Below are 20,567 nucleotides of genomic sequence, written 5' to 3' on the forward strand. Positions count from 1 at the left end.
GGACACAACAAAGAGACACTCAACTATGGTATCAAATTTAGCAAAGGAGCTTCCACAAATTTGTGTGGTTATTGTGATAGTGATTGGAGTGGTTGTGTTGATGATATGAAGAGCACGTCAAACTATTATTTTTCACTTGATTCGAGAGTATTTTATCAGGTATCAAAGAAGCAATGATGTATGGCACAATAATTCATTGTAGCTGAATATATGTCCACAAGATTGGCAACATCACAAGTCATTTGGTTTGGAAAAATTCTTGAATACATTGGTGAAAGCAATAGAAAACTACAGTGATATTTCATAATAGTAAATCAGCCATCGACATTGCCAAAAATTCAATCTATGATAGTAGAACTCGCCACTTTGCTATCATGCATCATTTCATTCATGATGCAATTGAAGATGGCGAAATTGAACTGATATTTTGTAAGAGTCAAAACCAAGTTGCAGATATCTTTACCATTGCACTTCCAAAAAACAAGTTCAGCTATTTTCGAGAAAAGCTTAGAGTTCAAAAATAGCACATCCGGGGGGGGGGGGAATGTGTTGAATAATGTGTTTAATTAATTAGTTCGTTGGCAAATCAAGTTAATGAGTTAGTTGGCAAGTGACTTGTTTAGAATTACTTTCATGTACTCCAATGAATCTAGAATGATGTATTTACAATTATAAATAAGTCCTGTAAATTCCAAGATAATTAACGGAAAAAGAAATCAATGAATGAGAAACTCAAAATATTCTTCTCAATTCTTGGCTAATATCCAACAAACTATGCGTTGCCTTTCAAATGGAGCCACAAGAACCTGTTGAGGATAAGGCCGAGCTTTGAACTTCACGATCGAGACCTATGTACAATACTTAATGCTGGTAATGTTTTTGGTTGTCTGATAGGAAAATAGTTAAGCAATAATTATGCTACTCAACACTTGGAATTTTGCAAGGTAAAATATATATATATATATTTCATTTATTCAAGATCTGGGGTAAAAATTGTTATTCAAATTGTTGGCGAAAGAATCTATTTTTTGCTCAAGGGGAAAATAATTTTACAACTCATACCATGCTCTCTGGAATTATTCATACTATTTACATCTCAATTAACGGAAGCAAGACATTGTCGGAAGCAAATTAATAAGATCGTTGAATCAAATTTTTTTTTCCTTCGCATCCATGGGTTACATCTTGATGTAACTACAGCATCCATTTTTGACAAGTTTAGCATCAATCTTGACTCTTGGGTACCATTTATCTGCATCACAATAAGTCCAGTAGTGCTTTTCATTTCATTAATATATTCTATGCTTCTATAAACTTTCAACTTGAATGCCGTAGGTGGTTTGTTACTACTTGGTTCTAATATTAGCAAAATTCATTTAAATCACTAAATTATTGAGAATACAAACATTCGACACAAATTTGCAGTAGTATTAAATTTTTTATGGTAAACATAATAAAAGTCTCAAGTCTACCTAGAAAAGAAGAGCAAAAAAGATCCTTCATATTGAATAACTAGGTGAACAACTATAATCGTATGTAGATTATTCAAAAATTTTTTGAGCTAGACTATTCAGATTTTAATTAGTAAAGAAAAAGAAACTTAGAACACATTCTTGCCTTGGATTGTACGAGGAAAGATCTAGCAATAGTTACACCAAATTATTCAAAAATATTGCTAATCATACTGTTTTAGTGATAGAGTGAATACAGCTCACAGCATACATTTTAATAATATATACATGAAGAAATTCTTGACCTGATGACTTATAGGGCCCAGGCTCAAGTTTATTTGCATCAGTTATTAATGAAGAGCGATACCAGGGTAGTCATCCTATATGTCCTGTTTAATGTGGAGGTTCGACCTTACAGTAATATAATCTTCTGTTGTGCGGACCGTCTCAAAGGTAATATACCCCGTTGCATGCCGAAATTGTTTGGTTCCTCCCACAATTGCAACTTCATTGACATGCATAGACTGTATAAGAATTCCTTTCATTTCCAGAGTGCTGCCATTGTACTTTCCATCAGTGAACAGAAACGTTTCCGCAAGCTCTATGTTGGTGTTATCAAGGGATGCTACTGCAGCAATGCCCTGCAAACGACCAACTAGTGCGGATTTGACTGAAACGCTTTGTGTCAAGGTATTATCAACGACAAAAACAGTTCCAAATTGGTTAAAGCCCCAAGTTACGTTGGAGAGACCTGCAACTGGGAAAATACTCTGACCTTCTCCACTTCGAAATTCATGGACGTACACCGTCAAATTTGTGAACAATGCCCTTGATTGTCCCGAGCTTGCTAGTAAAAGTAGGCTGAGAATTTGGAGGGATGCTATGGCTAAACTCTTTGCCATTGTTTCGTTACGGGGAAAAGCGAAACAAAGGAGGAGAAGCAAGATGGAACAAGTTGGTGTGGTTTGAAGTATAAAGCTGATGAGGACTATATATACTTTATAGGACCGCAGTTGGGGAGAACAGAAATTTATTAAGAGAGAGAGAGAGAGAGAGAGAGAGAGGAAAGGAAAAAAAGAAAAAGTTTGTCACGTAACCGCTTTTCAAGTGCAATATTTTGTGTTAGATACAGCCCCACTTGCCTAAAATTGTAAAGAGTGTGTAAAGTCAAACCAAAAAAAAAGAAAAGCGAAAGGACAAGTACAAATGTCATCTATGTATGATACAAAGTTTTCGAAGGAAGATGGGGCGAGAAATCTTCATTAAAAACATGGTACACAACAGAATATTATCAGTTGCCAATGAGGCCTTGGTTTAATTTTTTAGCCATCAATTTTTCAGTCTCAAGAATTAGACATCTTGAGTTCATGTATATTTAACCGTGAGTTTATTTAATTAGATTCCAGTGTTTATCTATAAATTTTAGCAATAATGTTGTTTAGGTTTAATCTGAGTGTGTTGGTCATACCTATATAGATAATGTTTAATCACATAGAAAAGTAAATAAACATGTTCAAGAAAACGGAATGTTGGATCAAATGCGTCCATATTCATTAGTTTAATTCAAGTTGCCAACTATCATATCAATTAGGCGTCCAATCGATGAAATTAAACAAAGAATGAAGGCCCGGCAGAGAACATTGACGCGCTGAAAGTTATGTTGTTATTTTGCATGATTGAAGACTTTTCTTGTTGATTCAGATACATGAATGAGAATTCTTCAGGCTGTTTAACCATTCAAACGGAGATCCTTTACTGATTAAAATCTGCCAACATTTTTCATTGGAGCAAAAGATGGAGGCCTTGTCCTGGTCAAAATTAAAATTATTGTACGTGGGAAGCTGTGCTGTTGTAAAATAATTGCAAAGAATTGTCCAATTACAAAGAGGTAACCTGTTGAAAAAGAATTTACATTCTTAATCAAATCGTATGTAATACTTTATGTTAATTAGACTGTTTCCTTTTCACCAAAGTGTTATTCTCAATTATATTTTCTGAAAGAAAATGTATAAATTGTGTATAAGATTTCATATTAATTATGAGAAGTTGCGCATTGAACCCTTAACCAGCTCTCTGAGTTCAGCCTAATTTTGAGACTTAATATCATTGAATACATGTATAACTAATTCTAGATAACCATACAATTTTCTTCAAATGTGGTCATAAGTTCATTTTTTCTGTTGGTACGTTGCCTATGCCATAGTAACCCCAAGACTCCACAAGCAACTATTGAGGACAAGGCCGAAATTTGAACTTCACCGTGGAGACCTACGTTCAATAGTTAATGCTGGTAATGCTTTTGTTGGTGCAGCATGAAGTAACATTTAAGTAATGTTATGCTACTCCACACTTGGAATTTTGCCAGGTTTAAAAAAAAGTCTTTTTCTTTATTCAAGACCAAATGCAAAAAATGTTATTCACATTTTTGGCAAAAAATCTAAGTTATGTTGCGCAGCGGATCTTCTGTCCCACACTCTGTGCCACTCTCTGTGCCACTTTTTATTATATTGCTATTTCTCCGTCATAAACATCATGTTTTAATTCTTTTTTATTTTCTTAAGATCTAATAACTATTAATTGAGTAATACACAAAATTTAACAAACTCAAAAAATCAAAATGCATAAAAAATGAGATTTTTTATGAATTTTCTGCTATATTTTTTAATTTTCTATTATATATTGCTTTTTTGAAATTGATGTATTTATTTTTTATTCAATTAATAGTTATTGAATCTTAGGAAACTTACAGTTACGCCTGGTGTTAGGAAATTTATGGGGTACCTAAAAACCCTGAAAAATAATAAGAAATGACAATTAAACAAGTAGAGAGACACCAGATTAACTTGGTTCGATCAAATTGATATATGCCAATGAGCAAAGGAGTAACATACTATCACCATAAGGAATAGGCTACAATCTCTAGGAAAGTGTTACTAGAATCAAAAGCACTTATTTCAAAAAACAGAGGAGTGTCTAAAACATTACAAAATGTTTAACGGCCCAAATGTCCAAAATAACCCTCTAACTTGCTCTCTTGGTTTAGTGCTTATCCAAAACCTTTCTTAGACTGTGGTCTTGCCTCCTCCAGAAACTTTTCTTGGGTGGTGCATTCACACGCTTGAATTTAGTTAAATCCAGTATATTTATAACCATTTTAAAACTTTTGATATAATACAAATATAAACTCAACAAATCTTCACTTTAATGTGTACCCAATATCGACAAATAGTACAATCAATTCACTTTTTCTACAAAAGTTCTGGTAGACCCTAACCAGTCAAGATCACATATGGCCCAATGAGTTCTAACAGGCCAAAATTGGAAGGCCCCAAATGGGCCAAATTCACAAAAGTCCCAATGGGCAAAAATTATAAAAGTCTCAACAAATTTCAATAGGTCAAAATTCACAAAAGTCTGGACGAATCCCAATAAATTTCACGAACATAACAATCTTTCTCCACTTTCTCCTAAAACCTCAAAAAGCTCCATTGAGCCAAATAGCAAACATGCTGCTCCTCCACAAAAGTCCAACCGGTACCAGTGGTCTTTTTTTCTTCCATTCCTTGTAGTTAGGGGTGGGTAAAATTATCCGCTAACCCGAAAATCTGTCATATCCGATCCGAAAATTAGGATATTCGATTTTTATTATTTGATCGGGTCAAAATAGGGTCGGGTATCCGCTAAGATGCGGGGCGGGTTAGGGTCACATAATTAAAAACCCGCGGGTACCCGATCCGCCCCGTATATATATATTTTTTATTTTTATACACACACTATAAAATAATAAGTTAGAACTAAATAAGTAATTTTATTGAACAAATTGCATTACAAATATGAGAGACTATAGTTTATTTACAAGATTCATTTGTAAAGACCATGATCTTATATTTTATAGAAAAAAGTTTAATTAATGTGAAATATAGATATTAAAAATTGTGCTACTTATTTCAAACTTTTATTGATTTTGAATTCTTTTAATTTTTTTCCTTTATCTTATATTCTCTTCATATGCTTGTTTCTTGGTGGGAAACCTTTTTTAGAAAAAAAATTATTAAATCTTAGATGAATGTGTAAAATATAAAATTAAATTGGTATAAATCATTTTTTTTAAAAAAATTAAATGATAAACGGGGCGGGGCGGGTACTCGCTGATCCGACCCTATCTCAGTGGGTACCCGTTATAGGGTACCCGCTGATATGCGGAGCGGATAAGGGTCAGAAAATGGCTGACCCGCAAGGTGCGGGTCGGGTCAACCAAATGGTGAATGGGGCGGGTACCCGACCCGCGCCCACCCCTACTTGTAGTGCAAAATCAATAGTCTGTTATAGTCCGTTATATCAAAGTCAATGGTCTTTTTTTTTACTGTCATCGTTGTTGCAGAATCCAAAACTTAAAGCTCTTGTACTAGTGTGTTAGGAATTGTCATACAGTCTCTTATAGTCATCAACATCCCTAAAATTGACACTCATACCATGATTTAATAAAACATGTATACATAGTTTATTAAGGTATCTATATTTTGCTAATAAAAAAAAGGCTAAATTGCAACACCATAGGGTGCCATGGTAGAATTAATAAAATTCGTATATTACATACGGGGATACATTGCAAAAGTCAAAGTGCGATTGTTGACTTAGTGAAATTGGCAAATTACATAGGGGGCTAAATTGCAAAATTTAGGGTGTAATAGTAGAATTAAAGAAATTATTGTACTACATATGGGGCTAAATTGCAAAAGTTAAGGTGTCATAATAGAATTAATGGAATTTTTTTATCACATTTGGGGCTAGATCATAAAAGTTAGGGTGACACATTAGAATTAATGAAAGTGATCTAGGAGCAAGTACTTTAGACAGTGACGACTAATTGTTGTCACTACCTCTGAATCGATAGAGTGATAGTGACGATGTTGGAAGTTGTCACTAGATGGACCATTTTAGTGACAACATTTTTCCAGATCGTCACAAAAGTAATTTTCTGCCACACCAACAGGTTGTGCACCACCAATGTTGTGACGACAAATCCCATGTTGTCACTCATGATAAGTCTATGTGAGTTCATCTGTGACGACATCAAAAGTCATCACTAAATTGGGTCAACTATGACAAGTTTTTCATTGTCATTGAAAATATTGTCACAAAAGGCGAAATTTCTTGTAATGAGACGACCAAAGACTTGTGGGATAATTCGAAGCTTTTGTATATAAAGAAGACGATAGTGAATCGACTCCACTTGAAGCAAAGTTTATATATGCTTCACATGTCCGAAGGTACGTCTACAATTTTACATCATGATAAATTTGATTCTATTATTATGAATTTTACAAATATAGACGTTACAATTGAGAATGAGGACCAAGCCCTATTATTGTTATGTTCCCTATTCCAGTCATTTAAGCATTTTAGACACATAATGTTTTATGGTAAAGATACAAATTCTTACAAAGAAATAAATTCTATCCTTGAATCCAAAGAACATATTGGTAGGGATATTATTGGCGAAACTAAAGGGAGTCAAAATAGATGCCTTATTGGTTCCGGGTAGATCCACACATAAAAATTTGGTATGCAGATACTATCGCAAGACGGGCCATATTATCTCTGAATGCACTAAATTAAAGAATAAAGAAAGGCATAAAGAGAAAAGTGATTTGAAATGCAATGAAATTGCTGAGGCTAGTGTTGTAGCTTATAAGAATAATGGAACCATTTTCTTAGCAGTAGAAAATAATTTAAGGTCTAACAATGAGTGGATTTTAGATTCAGTTTGTTCGTATCATGTGTCTATTAGCAATTCAACATATGAATCAACTGAAAGTGGAGTTGTCTAAATGGCCAACAACACCTTTTGTAAAGTTGTTGGTAAAGGTACAGTTTGAATCAAAATACATGATGGTAACATGAGGACGCTTCCAAATCTTATCTCTTTAGGTACTTTTGAGTATATTGGGTGCAGGTATATAGCTGAAGGTGGAGTTGTAAATATCACTCGAGGTGCTCTTATTGTTATGAAGACACATAGGTCTGGTACTTTATATATTTTGCAGGGATCTACTATTACAAGTACTGTTGCTATTTCGACATCAACTTTGTGTGATTTTGATTTCACCATATGCAGTTATGACTTTTGTGATTTTTTGTCCATTGGGACCTACTGAGTCTTTTGCGATTTTTGACTCGTTGAGATCTATCGGAACTTTTGTGATTTTTGTCCTGTTGAGATCGATTAAGGCATTTGTGATTTTGGCCTATTGGGATCTGTTAAGGTTTTTGTGATTCAAGTTCATTGAAATCCATTGTAACTTTTGTGTTTTTGACTCATTGGAATATATTGATGCTTTCGTAATTTGATTCATTGGCATTCGTTGAGGCTTTCATAATTTGCTTGTTGGAATCTAATGATATTTTTTGTGATATTAACTCGTTGGAGTTTTTTAGAGAAAAGGTGGAGCAATTTCACTTTTTTCGATTTTTTTGTATGACAGATGCAAAGCCAAGGTGGAGATTTGTTAAAATATATCTTTGACATCCTTGTGAAATCATTTATGGTACTATTGATGAGCATGTATTTTGAGTAATTAAGTCTGTTTTATTATTTAGTTTTGATGTGTTTTAATTATTTTTAGAGCTAATTTACTAGGGTTCAAGTGAAGTTGACATTTTGTGGTTTAAGTATCAAAAATTACATTTCTATGGATTAAAGTGGTGAAAACTTCATATTTTTATAGGTTTAATGACTCAATCAACAAATGGAGTAATTTGAGAAGACATTTGAATGATTGTTGATGATTTGAAGTGATTTAAAAAGAATATGAAGTGCAAAGATGAAATGCAATCAAGTGTAAAAGAAAGGGAGTTTGACAACTTTGACACCTTTTAATATTTTGGCTATATCTTGAGTTAAAAGTATTGGATTGAGGTGATTCTTGAGCCATTTTGAAGTTAACACTATAAGACATCGCAATCCAATTCATGAGTTTTCATAGTCAAAATGTCAAAATACAGCCGGCCATTTTTGTTGTCAAAAGGTGAAACAAATTTTTTATCAATCAGGGGTATTTTGATAATTTTCCAGTATATAGAGCTCCAAATTTGATAATTGTTGAAGCATTGGAAAACTAATTCAAAAAGCTACAACTTTAATGTTTTTCAAAAGAGCTAGTTCAACATTCGTCATTGAGAAAATATTAGTTGAAATTAGTATAAAGACAAAGCAAAATTGAAGACTGACCAGAATTGAGAGAACCTGCAAAGAGGCAAATGGGGGCTAATACGTGACCTCATGTCCACGTTTTCATGACCGCATATTCTTCAAATGAAGCTGCAACTTACATTTCAATTTGCTCTACATTCACATAGCTTTTCTAACTGTTTTTCAGCTCAGAATTTCGACTGTAGCTGTAAAAAAAATGTGGAAACTTAGAGAAACACTTTTGACGATTTCAAGAGACAAAAATTTCCAACTAGAAACGACTCACTTGGAGCTTTAATTCCTCTATAAATATGGGCCTTTGTTGAGCTTGTTTTAGAAGTGTGGAAGGCTAAAGACACTACAAAAAATGTAACTTTCACTAATTTTTCTTAGTTTATTAGTTTAGTATAGCGTAATATAGTTTCCATCCATTCTTGTATTAGCTAAACTTGCATGAGATAGAGGATGAAGATGGAGATGCTTGGAGCTCATTGACAAATGTGTCTTCTCTCTTATCACTTTGTTTCTTGTATTGATTCTAACGTTTGGTTATACTACAAATTTGGATTTTGATTTCATGTTTTTCATGTTTAGCTAAGGTTTATACCTAGAGTTATGGATGAACTTTCTATATCTTGTTAGTGATTTTAATTGGTTATTTGATGATATTATTTTAAATAAGTTATTTAGCACTTTTGCTTGTCTAATTATGATTAACTTGCCATTAATTATGATAATCTTTAAGGTATTAAGTTTGCAATAAAAATTGAAATTTGACACTAATTCAAAGAAGTGCTAAATCTAGGAAATACACTCACGAGAGTAGAGGTGCACCTTTGTGATTTTAGTGACTTATTCTATGTAATTTCATAGAAGAAATGAGCTTATAGTTAATTCCAAAATCATGAGAGTATGTATGACTTAACTACAACTATATTGATTCTCAACGAGAGTAGGTTTCATATATATAAGGAAAATATGTCATAACTAGCCAAGATAAAAGCATTCAATTAACCGATAATTTCACTTAATTGCAAGAGTAATAAGGAATTCCATAACCTTAGGAGGTTTCTGTTTTTATTTTTATTACTTTTATTTCATGTGTGTAGTATAGATTTAATCTCTAACATTTATGGTAGTCTAAATAATAAAGGCGTTCAAAAACCATCGGTAATTAACAATCTTTCCTGTGGGATCAACACCTAATATCCTCTATACTTGATAAATGACCTGTATATTTATAGAAAATGGGGTATTTAAGTTTTATTAAAATTTGGTATCTGACAGAACCTCGTCAGGTGTCAAATTTTGAGAGCTACATGGACATAATTCTTTTATCTATTTACCGTCCTAGCAAATAGCCCAACTATTGAGTTGTATGTTTTAATAGTCAAATTTGCAGCAACCATTTCTGTTCAAATACTATTCATTTGAAGGCTTTCGCATGGAAGAATTTCTCCTATAAATAGGGGTTTTTTTCTTGTTTTGACAGAACCCCATTTGGGGAGGGACGCCACCCCATTATTCCATTAATCAATTAAGGAGCCGATTACATGAAAATCCATGCCAGCACATGAATACCCAAAACAGATGAGGCCTACTCCTTTACAACCATATTACGTGATGCAGGAAATGATCTAGCATCTAAGTTCAAAGTACTTTTCACAGTTGGAGGCAAAGTGGAAATATCTTCCCAAACGACATCCGAGCCTCTTATACATTATGTGTAATCATATTAGAAAGCAAATAAATTTGTTCAAGAAAACGGTATGAATGTTTGATCAAATACGTCCATATTCATTAGAATCTTATTAAAATTACTTGTGTAACTAATATAATTAGACCAAGTATTTTTAATCCCACTACATATTTCAGCATTTATCTGTCTTCTTAATTCCAATTTAGCTCTTAGTTGCTCCTCCTGATTTCTATTTCATAAGGATATATTAATACACAGAAATGAAAGCACTTTTCTTAGTGTGGCTACAATCCTATTGTTAATGCTTCTTTCAAGACTAGACAAGGAAGTTGCATCTTGTTTTGATAAAGAACTCAAGGATCTATTTGCGTAAATGATCACAGAAAGATTGTTGTAAGAGTGTAAATGATCCAAGTATCAAACTCAAATCGAGCTCAAGTGTAATTTACGTAACACTTGAGAGATTTGCGAAAGAATTTTATTATTATTAAACTAGTATATTTTATAAGGTAGTTCAAGTTCTTTTTTTAATGGCAAGTTTCATTTATAGGGAGGGATACCAGCCTGTTAGTTTATTAATACACAGAAAGATCTAAATATAACATAGAGTTTGGGAGGGGAGGGCCAAACCTGACTTCAAATAAAAGGCAAAAAATGTAAAGAAGGAGTAGTGGAGTTCTACTCCCTTATATCCATGCTGTTAAAACTAATTACAAGACATTACCTTCTACGAAAAGATAGAAATCCTATCCTATCGAGCTATAAATCACCACGAACTAGCCTAGGCAAATTAGCAAACGAATTATAAATGGAATCGCCGTTAGAAAGAGCACCAACATTAGACAACCGATCAACAAGGCGATTAGCTTCTCTATAACAATGGTTAATTCGACAAATATAGCGCTGAAATTGCATAAGATCAAACAAATCTCGTTCTAGTTTCCACAGACAAGTATATAAACCATTAAGAATATTCATTAAAACCAAACCATTAAAAATATTCACTAAAACCAAAGAATCAGACTCCAAATATAGACATTAAAAACCCCAAGAAACACAAGCCTTCACTCCAAATAACAAAGCCTATAACTCAACCTTTAGACTAGTAGTAATGCCAAAATGATATGAAAAGGCCATCAAAAAATGGCCCTGGCAATCACGCAAAATGCCACCTCCCCCACGAAAACTAGGATCAAGTTCTAAAGCAAACGGACAAAGATGGAGGAAACCGTTTAAGTTCTAAAGCAAACACCTCCAGAGTTCATGAAAATTACAGAGTAACCAGCCCATTGGTTAGTATTCACTTGAGGATCCGCACATTTAGCACTGTTATGATATAATTTGTTGTTCCATATATCGTATGGTGGTGTTACTGGAAAGCGGAAGCGTCCCATATCTTAACTGTTGAAGAATTTTCAGTAGAATATTTCTTGAAGTTTCCAATATGAATTAGGTCTATAATCAACGAGACGAAACAAAAAAAAGGAGGCCTAGCAGAAATTGACATCTTTATTACATTAGCGCAAAAAAATAAATAAATAAAAACGTACTGAAAATTTTAGTTTTTAATTCTGCATGATTGAAGTCTGTCCATTAGTGCTAGTAAGTGCTTAATTTACGTGCTTTCGTGCGGTGAATTGTATGCATTTTAGTCATTACAAAAGCCAAATAACTAGATTTTTAGTTGAATTTTGCATTTTGTGATGAAATGAGAAAAACTACATTTCTATGAATTTAAGTGTGAAGGTTTCATGTTTTTTGTAGGTTTTAATAATTTAATCATCAATTGGAATGAAATGAGAAAATACTTGCGTGATCCTTGATAATTTGAAGTGATTTCAACTGAATATAAAGTGCAAAACGATCAAAGTATGAAATGCAATTAAGTTTAAAGGAAGAAAAGTATTTGCAGTCTTGATATATTTTAGTATTTTGGCCATAATTTGAACTACACCTTTTGGATTGAGATGATTCTTGAAGCGTTTTAAAGTTAAGACCAATGGATACAATTCTTATAAGACATTGACGTCCAAATTACACATTTTGAAGGTCAAAAGACTGAAATATATGCATGCATTTTTGGAACATTCTTTTGACTAGTGTGGAGTATTTTGATCATAACTTAAGACGTAGACCTCCAGGTCACTTGATTCTTAAGTTGTTACAAAGCTAACTCAATAGAATGTAACTTTCATTTTTTTTTCACAAGAGCCGGTTGGGCCATCTTCATGGAGATATTTTTACATCAAATCAGGGCAGCAGCAAACCTGGCCCAGAATTCGGTCCCAGATTATAGGCCGAATTCAAGGCAAAATGCAACTTCTCCAAGATCAAAACAGAGCAACAATCCAGTCATGAACACTAAACTAATCCAGTGCCACATTGTGGGCTCCATTATAGTCAGAGAGTGCGGTTGCAATGTGCTCAACTTTTACAACATGCTCAAACTTGCTCACTTTTTCATGGAAATTCAAGGGATGTTTTTGCTGCTGAAATGAAGGCTCTAGACCATCTTTTGAACTCCTTTCTCTCTCTATAAACGTTGTTGAAGGATTGGAGAGTAGAGAACTTCATCATAAAAATGTAGCTCTTATATTCTCTTAGTTTAGGTTAGTGTAGGAGCAGTTTAGAGTTGTTAGATCATACTTTCTTGTATAAAGTTGAACCATGATAAATAGAGCGCGGAGCCAGAAAAAATTTTAATGAGGGGAAAAACAACTCTAAAATTTTTACCTACTCTTTTTCTAGTTTTTTAAGTAAAAATAAATTCACCAACAAGTACAAATGATGGTTATATTCCATGAAAAACATAAAAAGACAAACTCAAAATTATTAATGTAATAATAATTTTATTTCAAAAAGCAAATTAAAACATTTACAATTGCTCATGACTAGTTTTCATATTTTGATAACGGTTTACAACCTTCTCGTTTTGAACTTCACGAATTATATTTTCTCAATGTAAGTAATTAAACAATCATTCATCCAGGTGTCTTCCATTCTATTTCGTAACTGATTATTCACTATATTCGTAACTGAAAAATCCCTTTCTACAGTAATTGTAGTGACAGGCAAAATCAAAGCCAACTTTAGGAGCATCAAAACCTCCAGGGTTACACTTGAGGTTACATCAAAATTCTATAGGTACTTTAAAAATTTAAGGGGGCCCCAGTGCCCCTACTGTAGATCCTCCCCTGACGATAAAGTTGAAGGATAAAAAAGGTAAAGAAGGTGCTCATGTGACAAGGGTTTTCTTCCCTTACACCTCTTTATCTTTCCTAGTTCATTCTAAGTTTTATTATTATAGAAGTTTGAATTTTGTGATCATTATGTGTTTCTAAAATTTGTGTCTAAAGTTATGAATGAACTTTCTATGTCTTGGTTGTAAAGTTTGCTTGGTTATTTAATGCTATTATTTTGAACAAGTTATTTAGTACTTTTGCTTATCCAATCATTTATTAGTTGGCCATTAATTGTTCTATTCTCAAAGTATTAAGTTTGCAATGAAAATTGAGGTTTAAAACTAGTTCAAAGAAGTGTTGAACCCAAGGAGTACGCTTATGAATGTAGATGTGCACCTTTATACCCTTAGTAGCTAATTTCATATAATTTCATAGAATTTAATGAATTTGTAATTGGTTTCATAACTACGAAAGTAAGTATGAATTAGTTGTAGATATAGTTGATACATCGGTGAAAGCGGTTATCATGTATATTAAAAAATCACGCCACAATTTAGCTGAGGTAATAAAATTCAATTAACTGGTAGATTCATTTACAAGAATAGTTAGAAATTTCACGATCCTAAGAACGTTATATTATTATTTTTACTTCTTTTATTTCATATTTGTAATGTAGATGTAATTTTTTGTATTTGTGATAGTCTAACTAATAAAAAAATTCAAAAATCACCAGTAACGAATCACCCTTTCTTGTGGAATCGACACCCTTCTATTCAATAAACAATCTATCTACTTGCAAAAATGAGGTAATAAGGTTTTTCAAATTGTAACGAATGATGAAACCTCGTCAAGTGTAAAAGACGTGGGCATGATTGAAGACTATTTTGTTAATTGTGATGCATGCATGATTCAGAATTCCTCTGCTGTTTTACCAATCATACAGGGATCCGTTTGGTCATTAAAATTTTGGAACCTTTGAGGCTGTTTATAATTTAGTCATTCGCAAAATATTTAATGCCAGCTCAATGGTTTGTCGTTTGGTATATTTGAATTTTCGCACAGCTCATGCATTGGAAAGCGGTTAATGGTCCAAAGGTTGTCGGGGCAGTGCTCAAATAATTGCAAAGAACCAAATTTCGTACGTCATGGATGTCCTCCAAAGGGGGCCAGTATCAGCCTCATCTTGATCAGCCTTCCAGCGCACTAAAGAAACATATAAATATAGTAGCCTTCCTCCGGGGTGTTTCTCCGACAAATTTTATGTAATGTACTCTATGTTAATTAGACTGTTTCCTTTTCACCAAAATGTTGTTCGCAATTACTCCTTTCGTTCCACTTTGATAGTCATGTTTTCCTTTTTCGTTTGTCTCAAATTATAGTTCACTTTTTAATTGAAGAATGTAATTGTATTTTAATTTTTCTAAAATACCCTTATTTAATGTAAGTTATTGTTACTATAAATCTACCCCATTTAATGAGAGTTGATTCTTTTTTTACCATCAATTCAAGTTCCCATAAAATTGTACACTATTTAATGTGAGGGTATTTTAGAAAAATAGCAATCTAAATTTACTTTTCTAACAAAATTAACTACTTTTTCTTAAACTGTGTGAAAAAAGAAACGGGTCTATCAAAGTGGGACGGAGGGAGTATATGGTTTCTAAAAGAAACCGTACATTCTAGTAATAAAATTGCCAATGCGTGAAAGACTTTTTTTTTTTTTTCCCTTAAGCCACGTTGACCTGAAATCAGTTCCAACGGCCGGAAATTGGCTAATTGGACTATATTACGAAAAAGTGTAAGATCAAGGTGATTAAGTGCTAAAATTGAAAGTTGAGGCACAAATTACAATCTAGTAATATGTTGATCGGTGCAAAGTAAAATTAACCCATATATTAAAGAAAAGCAATACCAGGGTAGTCATCCGGTATGTCCTGTCTAATGTAGAGGTCCACCCTTGAAATGATGTAACCTCCTACTGCGCTGACCAGCTCAAAGATAATATACCCTGTTGCATACCGAAATTGTTTGGTTCCTCCTATAATCGCAAATTCATTGGCATCCACAGATCGCAGGGCAATTCCTTTAAATTCCACAGTGCTACCCATGTACTTTCCATTAGTGAACAGAATCGTTGCAGCAAGCGCCGTGTTGTTGCCATCAAGGGATGCTACTACTGGAATGGCTTGCGAACGACCAACTAGTGCGGATTCGATTGAAACGCCTTGTGTGAAGATATTATCATCGACGAAAACAGTTCCAAAATTGGCCAAATCCCCAAGTTACGTTGGGGAGACCTGCAACTGGGAAAATAGACTGAGCATCTCCACTTTGAAATTCGTGGAGGTACATCGTCAAATTTGTGAACAGAGTTTTTGATTGTCCTAAGCTTGCTAGTAAAAGCACGCTGAGAATTTGGAGGGATGCTATAGCTAAACCCTTTGCCATTGTTTTGTCGCAGAAACAAAGGAGGAGAAGAAAGAAGGAAACAATTTGGTGTAGCGTGATTCGTGAAGTATAAAGCTGATGAGGAGGACTGTTTGTGGGACCGCCGTTGAGGGGAGCACAGCGATATTCTCTTTCTAGAAAAAAATTCAAAAAAAAATGAAAATTTTTGTTCCTTTACCGCTTTTTTTTTTTTTTTTTTTTTGTCAGCTAGTGGGTATACAGACCCAACTAGACCAAGGGAGTGCTATGACACAACCCTTAGATTTTTTTCGCTGCTGGTAAGGTTTGAACCCTCACCAACAGCCCAAGGAGGGACTTAAGTCCCTTCCTGGTGGCCACTGGGCCAATCCCCAGTGGTTACCACTTTTCAATTGCAGTGTTATTGTGTTAATATAGCTCAACCTGCCTAAAATTGTACGGTGTAGCCGCAGAGGAAGTTTACCCCCACCACATCACCCGTTAAAAACAATTAAATTTATATGTATATAATTACATATGTGATATTTAATTTAATTAGTTACAAAATTATAATAATGATATTATTAGTTATAAATATTATATAATGTATATTAGTATTTGTAATATAATTGATATTGTCAAATGCTAATAATTATACATGTCTACTAATAGAAATTATTAATTAGTTGTATCAATTTTACTAATACATTTATACTAAATTCATAATTACACTTAACACAATAACACTTCTTTTCTCAAAAAACCACACAACAATGATTTAGTGATTGTATTTGTATCAAAAGTGAAAAATTGACTACTTTAGTTGTGTTTGTTTCATCATATTGGGCTGCATTTAAATAACTTTTGTTTGATTCTTTTTATGACATACAATTGTGAAATTACAATGAATAATGATTTGGTGATGTGTTGGCATTTATGTATTTGATCCTTTGTTCAAATTTGACTACAATGAAATTGTATGACAAATTTTTATTCGCCCTGTGGGTGCGTCCATAGGGTAAGCGGGGCAAGGCGGGGACGGGGCGGGGGAGGAGTCCCCCGTCTAACCCCCACCCCATTGCCATTCCTAATTTCTTTTGCTATATAGTGTAATAATGGAAACCTTGAAAACTTGAAACACATTTACCAAAAAAAAATGAAATACATTTAACAGGGCTCCGAAAAATGACTAACTCCACTTTGCACCTTCAAATTTGTACCGGTTTAACAATGTTCCAAACTTATACTCAGGAGATAAATCAAACTTGACTTTTGATTTTTCTGCATATGAATGGTTTAAATGAAATAAGATTACGTTTCAAAGAGTTTGGTAGAGCATAAAAAGTTTTAAAACAGAATTAAACATCAATGGGTGGCCACCTATCAAAGTAGGTTTGTGTAGAATGGTATGGTATACATAGCAGATATGTCATTCAAAGTTCAGAGTCAAGAATTTCTTTTGCTATATATATAGTGAGATAATGGAAAGCCTTGAAATCTTGAAACACTTTTACCTAAAAAACAAATTACAAAACAATGAAACACATTTCACAAGGTTCTGGAAAAGAATTAACTCCGCTTTGCACCTTCGAACTTCTACCACCTTAATAAGGTTCCGAACTTACATTGAGTAGCTAAATCAATCTTGACTTTTGATTTTTCGGCATATAAATGGTTTGAATGAAATATGATTACATTTCTAAGAGTTAGGTAGAGCGTAAAAAGTTTTAAGAGAGAGTTCAATATAAATGGGTAGCCACCTATGAAAATTGGTTTGTATAGAGTGGTATACTCAGCAGATGTATCATTCAAAGTCGATTGTCGAGAATTTCATCTATTGTATTGTGGGATAATGGAAAGCCTTAAAAACTTGAATCAAAATTACCTGAAAAAAAAAAAACAAGGAAACACATTTAATAAGGTTCTAGAAAAGGATTAACTTAACTTTGCATCACCAAACTTATCCCAATTTTTCATTTTGTACCCTAAATTTTAATTTTGAACACTTTACACCCTAAGCTTTAATTTCACCTTTTAGTCTGGGGCCTTTCATGTTTGCAAATTGCATAAGAGCCACTCATTTTCTTGTTAGTTACGTGCAGTAATAGGCTTTTAGCATCCTCTCATTAAAAAATTAATTTTAAAAAATGTCCAAGTATAAGTTTCAATTTTGTAGTTGAAATTGAAAATGTTCACACATGTTTAGCTATTTACATGCCATATAGGCTTCCAACCTCCTAACCCTAAAATTTAGGGGGTTTTGGGGGAAGGGGAGGGTTGGATGAAGAACAGAGATTGAAATAATAAATCTTTTGTAGCCTTCATTAAGACATTGATCGAACAAGAGAATGTCTGAAGAGAAATTAGAATGAAACAAATATCTTAATTGCACTAGAGAAGTGCAATTGAATATAGTTCTCAAGAATGTAATTTCCGTTGATTTCTATGTAGCTGGTTGTTGTAAAATTTGTCTGAAGAGACAATCGAATACCCCCAAAACTCGCCGAATTCCGAACAATTCACATATCTTTTGGGGTCGTATTACAAGTCCACGTATGTTTCTCCCCTATTTAGAGGAAGAAATAACAAAAAAAAAAAATTCAAAAGCTGACTTTCCTGATAATATGTTTTTGCTCCGTCCAATCCACATATGTTTATATATGATTCAGCAGTAAAATCGAACAAAAGCTCAAAAGTTGACTTTCCCGTTTTATAAGGCATTGACTAACCATTTTGTGGCCAAACCATTATCCATCTTGACCATCTAAATGGTGCATTGCACTTTAGGCTTAATGCTCAATAAAACAGAAGTTCTTAACCATGTTAAGAAAAAATAGATGAAAAGGTCTTTTGTCACCTTTTATTAGTTGTGGTAGTTATATAGGAGAAGGATTACCATTTGTTAAACTGAGTAAAAGATTATTTTTCGTAAAACAAGTTGGATGTACATCATATGTAAAACAAAAATTATGAAAAATAAAGACTACCTTACAATTAAACTTGGTGTACAATTATCAGTTCAAGCAAATTTTAGGTGTAGATTTTATCTAAGTTTCAATACACATCTTTATTAGCAAATGCACATATCTTAGTTTAACACATTCACAAGCTTGCGTAATTGAAGAACACCAATAGTATAATTCACAAGCTTGCGTAATGCGAAACCACGTGTAATTGAAGAACACCAATAGTGTTTTTATGAAGATGGACATATTGACGAAACAAGAAGTGCACGAAGAAACGTCATACATTGATCACCGAGTACATATAAGTCCACAATAAAGATAAAAATCTATACTTGGTTTTCTTAATTATTATTTTTCTTTTATTAGTTATTTTTTCCCATCCTCCTAGATAGATTTCTTAGTAAGATGGTCGAGTGAACAAGTAGTACATAAGAAACATAGACCACCAAGTACGTATATATATGGTCTGTAATTGGCTTTCTTTATTATTGGTTTTTCCTTTATTGTTCAAACTTTCCCTCCTCCTGGGTATTGGATTACGGTAATATCGCCCCTTATAACCGTTTTATTCTGTGCCGGATTTTGCAGAACTGTCTGGAAAAATCCATATCCCCGAGCAAGCCTAAACGTTTGGGTGCCACCAACTATTGGAATTTCTCTCGCCGTACCACCAACTTGTAAGTTATATCCTGGTCCTTGGAATTCCAATGTGCTACCGTTGTATTGGAAGTTGGAGAAAAGGAGGGAAAATATGCCCTGTGAGCTTGATCCATCACGGGATGAAGCTATGTAGATGCCTTGGGCCCGACCAATAGTTGGAGAATTGTTGCTGATGCCCTGTGTCATTTTAGCATCATTAACAATAATGGTTCCAAAATTGGAGGGAGTTCTCGGCATACCAGGGGCGCCGGCAACTGCAACACTGGTGGTATTTGGTCCGCCCGTAAACACTTGAAGGTACACAGTAATATTTGTTTCCTTTCCACGGCAGCAACAGACAGGGCCAAGAAGATCAGCTTCTGAACAAACAAATATTGCTAGTAATAGCACAAGGGAAATTTGGATGGATGCTAAAGCTGAACCTTTTGCCATTTTGTATGTTGAAAGGCTAGCTGAAAAACAAAGAAGGAAGAAACAAATTAGTTAGATGGTGAAGATAATTTGTTCAATGACCATATTTATAGGATGGAGGAGGTAGCAGTTGCAAATGGTTATAGTAGAACAATTAAATCAATCTTGACTTTTGATTTTTCCACATATAAATGGTTTAAATGAAATAATATTACATTCCAAAGAGTTGGGTATAGCACAAAAAGTTTTAAAAGATAATTAAACATCAATGGGTGCCGACCTATCACAATAGGTTTGTGTAATGGTGTGGTGTACTCAGCAGATATATCATTCAAAGTTCAGAGCCAAGCATTTCTTTTGATATATAGTGGGATAATGGAAAACATGAAACACATTTCCCTAAAAAAAAATGAAACACATTCAGTAAGGTTCTGGAAAAGGATTAACTCCACTCGGCATTTTCAAACTTGTACCACTATAACGAGGTTCCGAACATATACTCAGTATATAAATTAATGTTGACTTTTGATTTTTCTGCATATAAATGGTTTAAATGAAATAGGATTGCATTGGAAAGAGTTAGGTAGAGCATAAAAAGTT

General features: G+C 33.6%; 2 protein-coding genes across 2 annotated transcripts; both read right to left on the minus strand.

Moving 5' to 3' along the window:
* Positions 1-15,419: 15,419 nt before the first annotated feature.
* On the minus strand, positions 15,420-15,972 carry LOC113689388 (pterocarpan synthase 1-like). The gene is made up of 2 exons (XM_027207167.1): positions 15,822-15,972; positions 15,420-15,748 (listed from the first exon to the last, which is right to left on the minus strand). The coding sequence occupies exons 1-2, from the start codon at positions 15,970-15,972 to the stop codon at positions 15,420-15,422; spliced, it is 480 nt and encodes a 159-aa protein (XP_027062968.1).
* Positions 15,973-19,403: 3,431 nt separating this feature from the next.
* LOC113689389 (dirigent protein 2-like) lies at positions 19,404-19,988 on the minus strand. The gene has a single exon (XM_027207168.2). The coding sequence runs from the start codon at positions 19,986-19,988 to the stop codon at positions 19,404-19,406; it is 585 nt and encodes a 194-aa protein (XP_027062969.1).
* Positions 19,989-20,567: the final 579 nt, after the last annotated feature.

The sequence above is a fragment of the Coffea arabica genome, chromosome 5c, assembly GCF_036785885.1.
Source record: "Coffea arabica cultivar ET-39 chromosome 5c, Coffea Arabica ET-39 HiFi, whole genome shotgun sequence".
NCBI classification, from domain to species: Eukaryota; Viridiplantae; Streptophyta; class Magnoliopsida; order Gentianales; family Rubiaceae; genus Coffea; species Coffea arabica.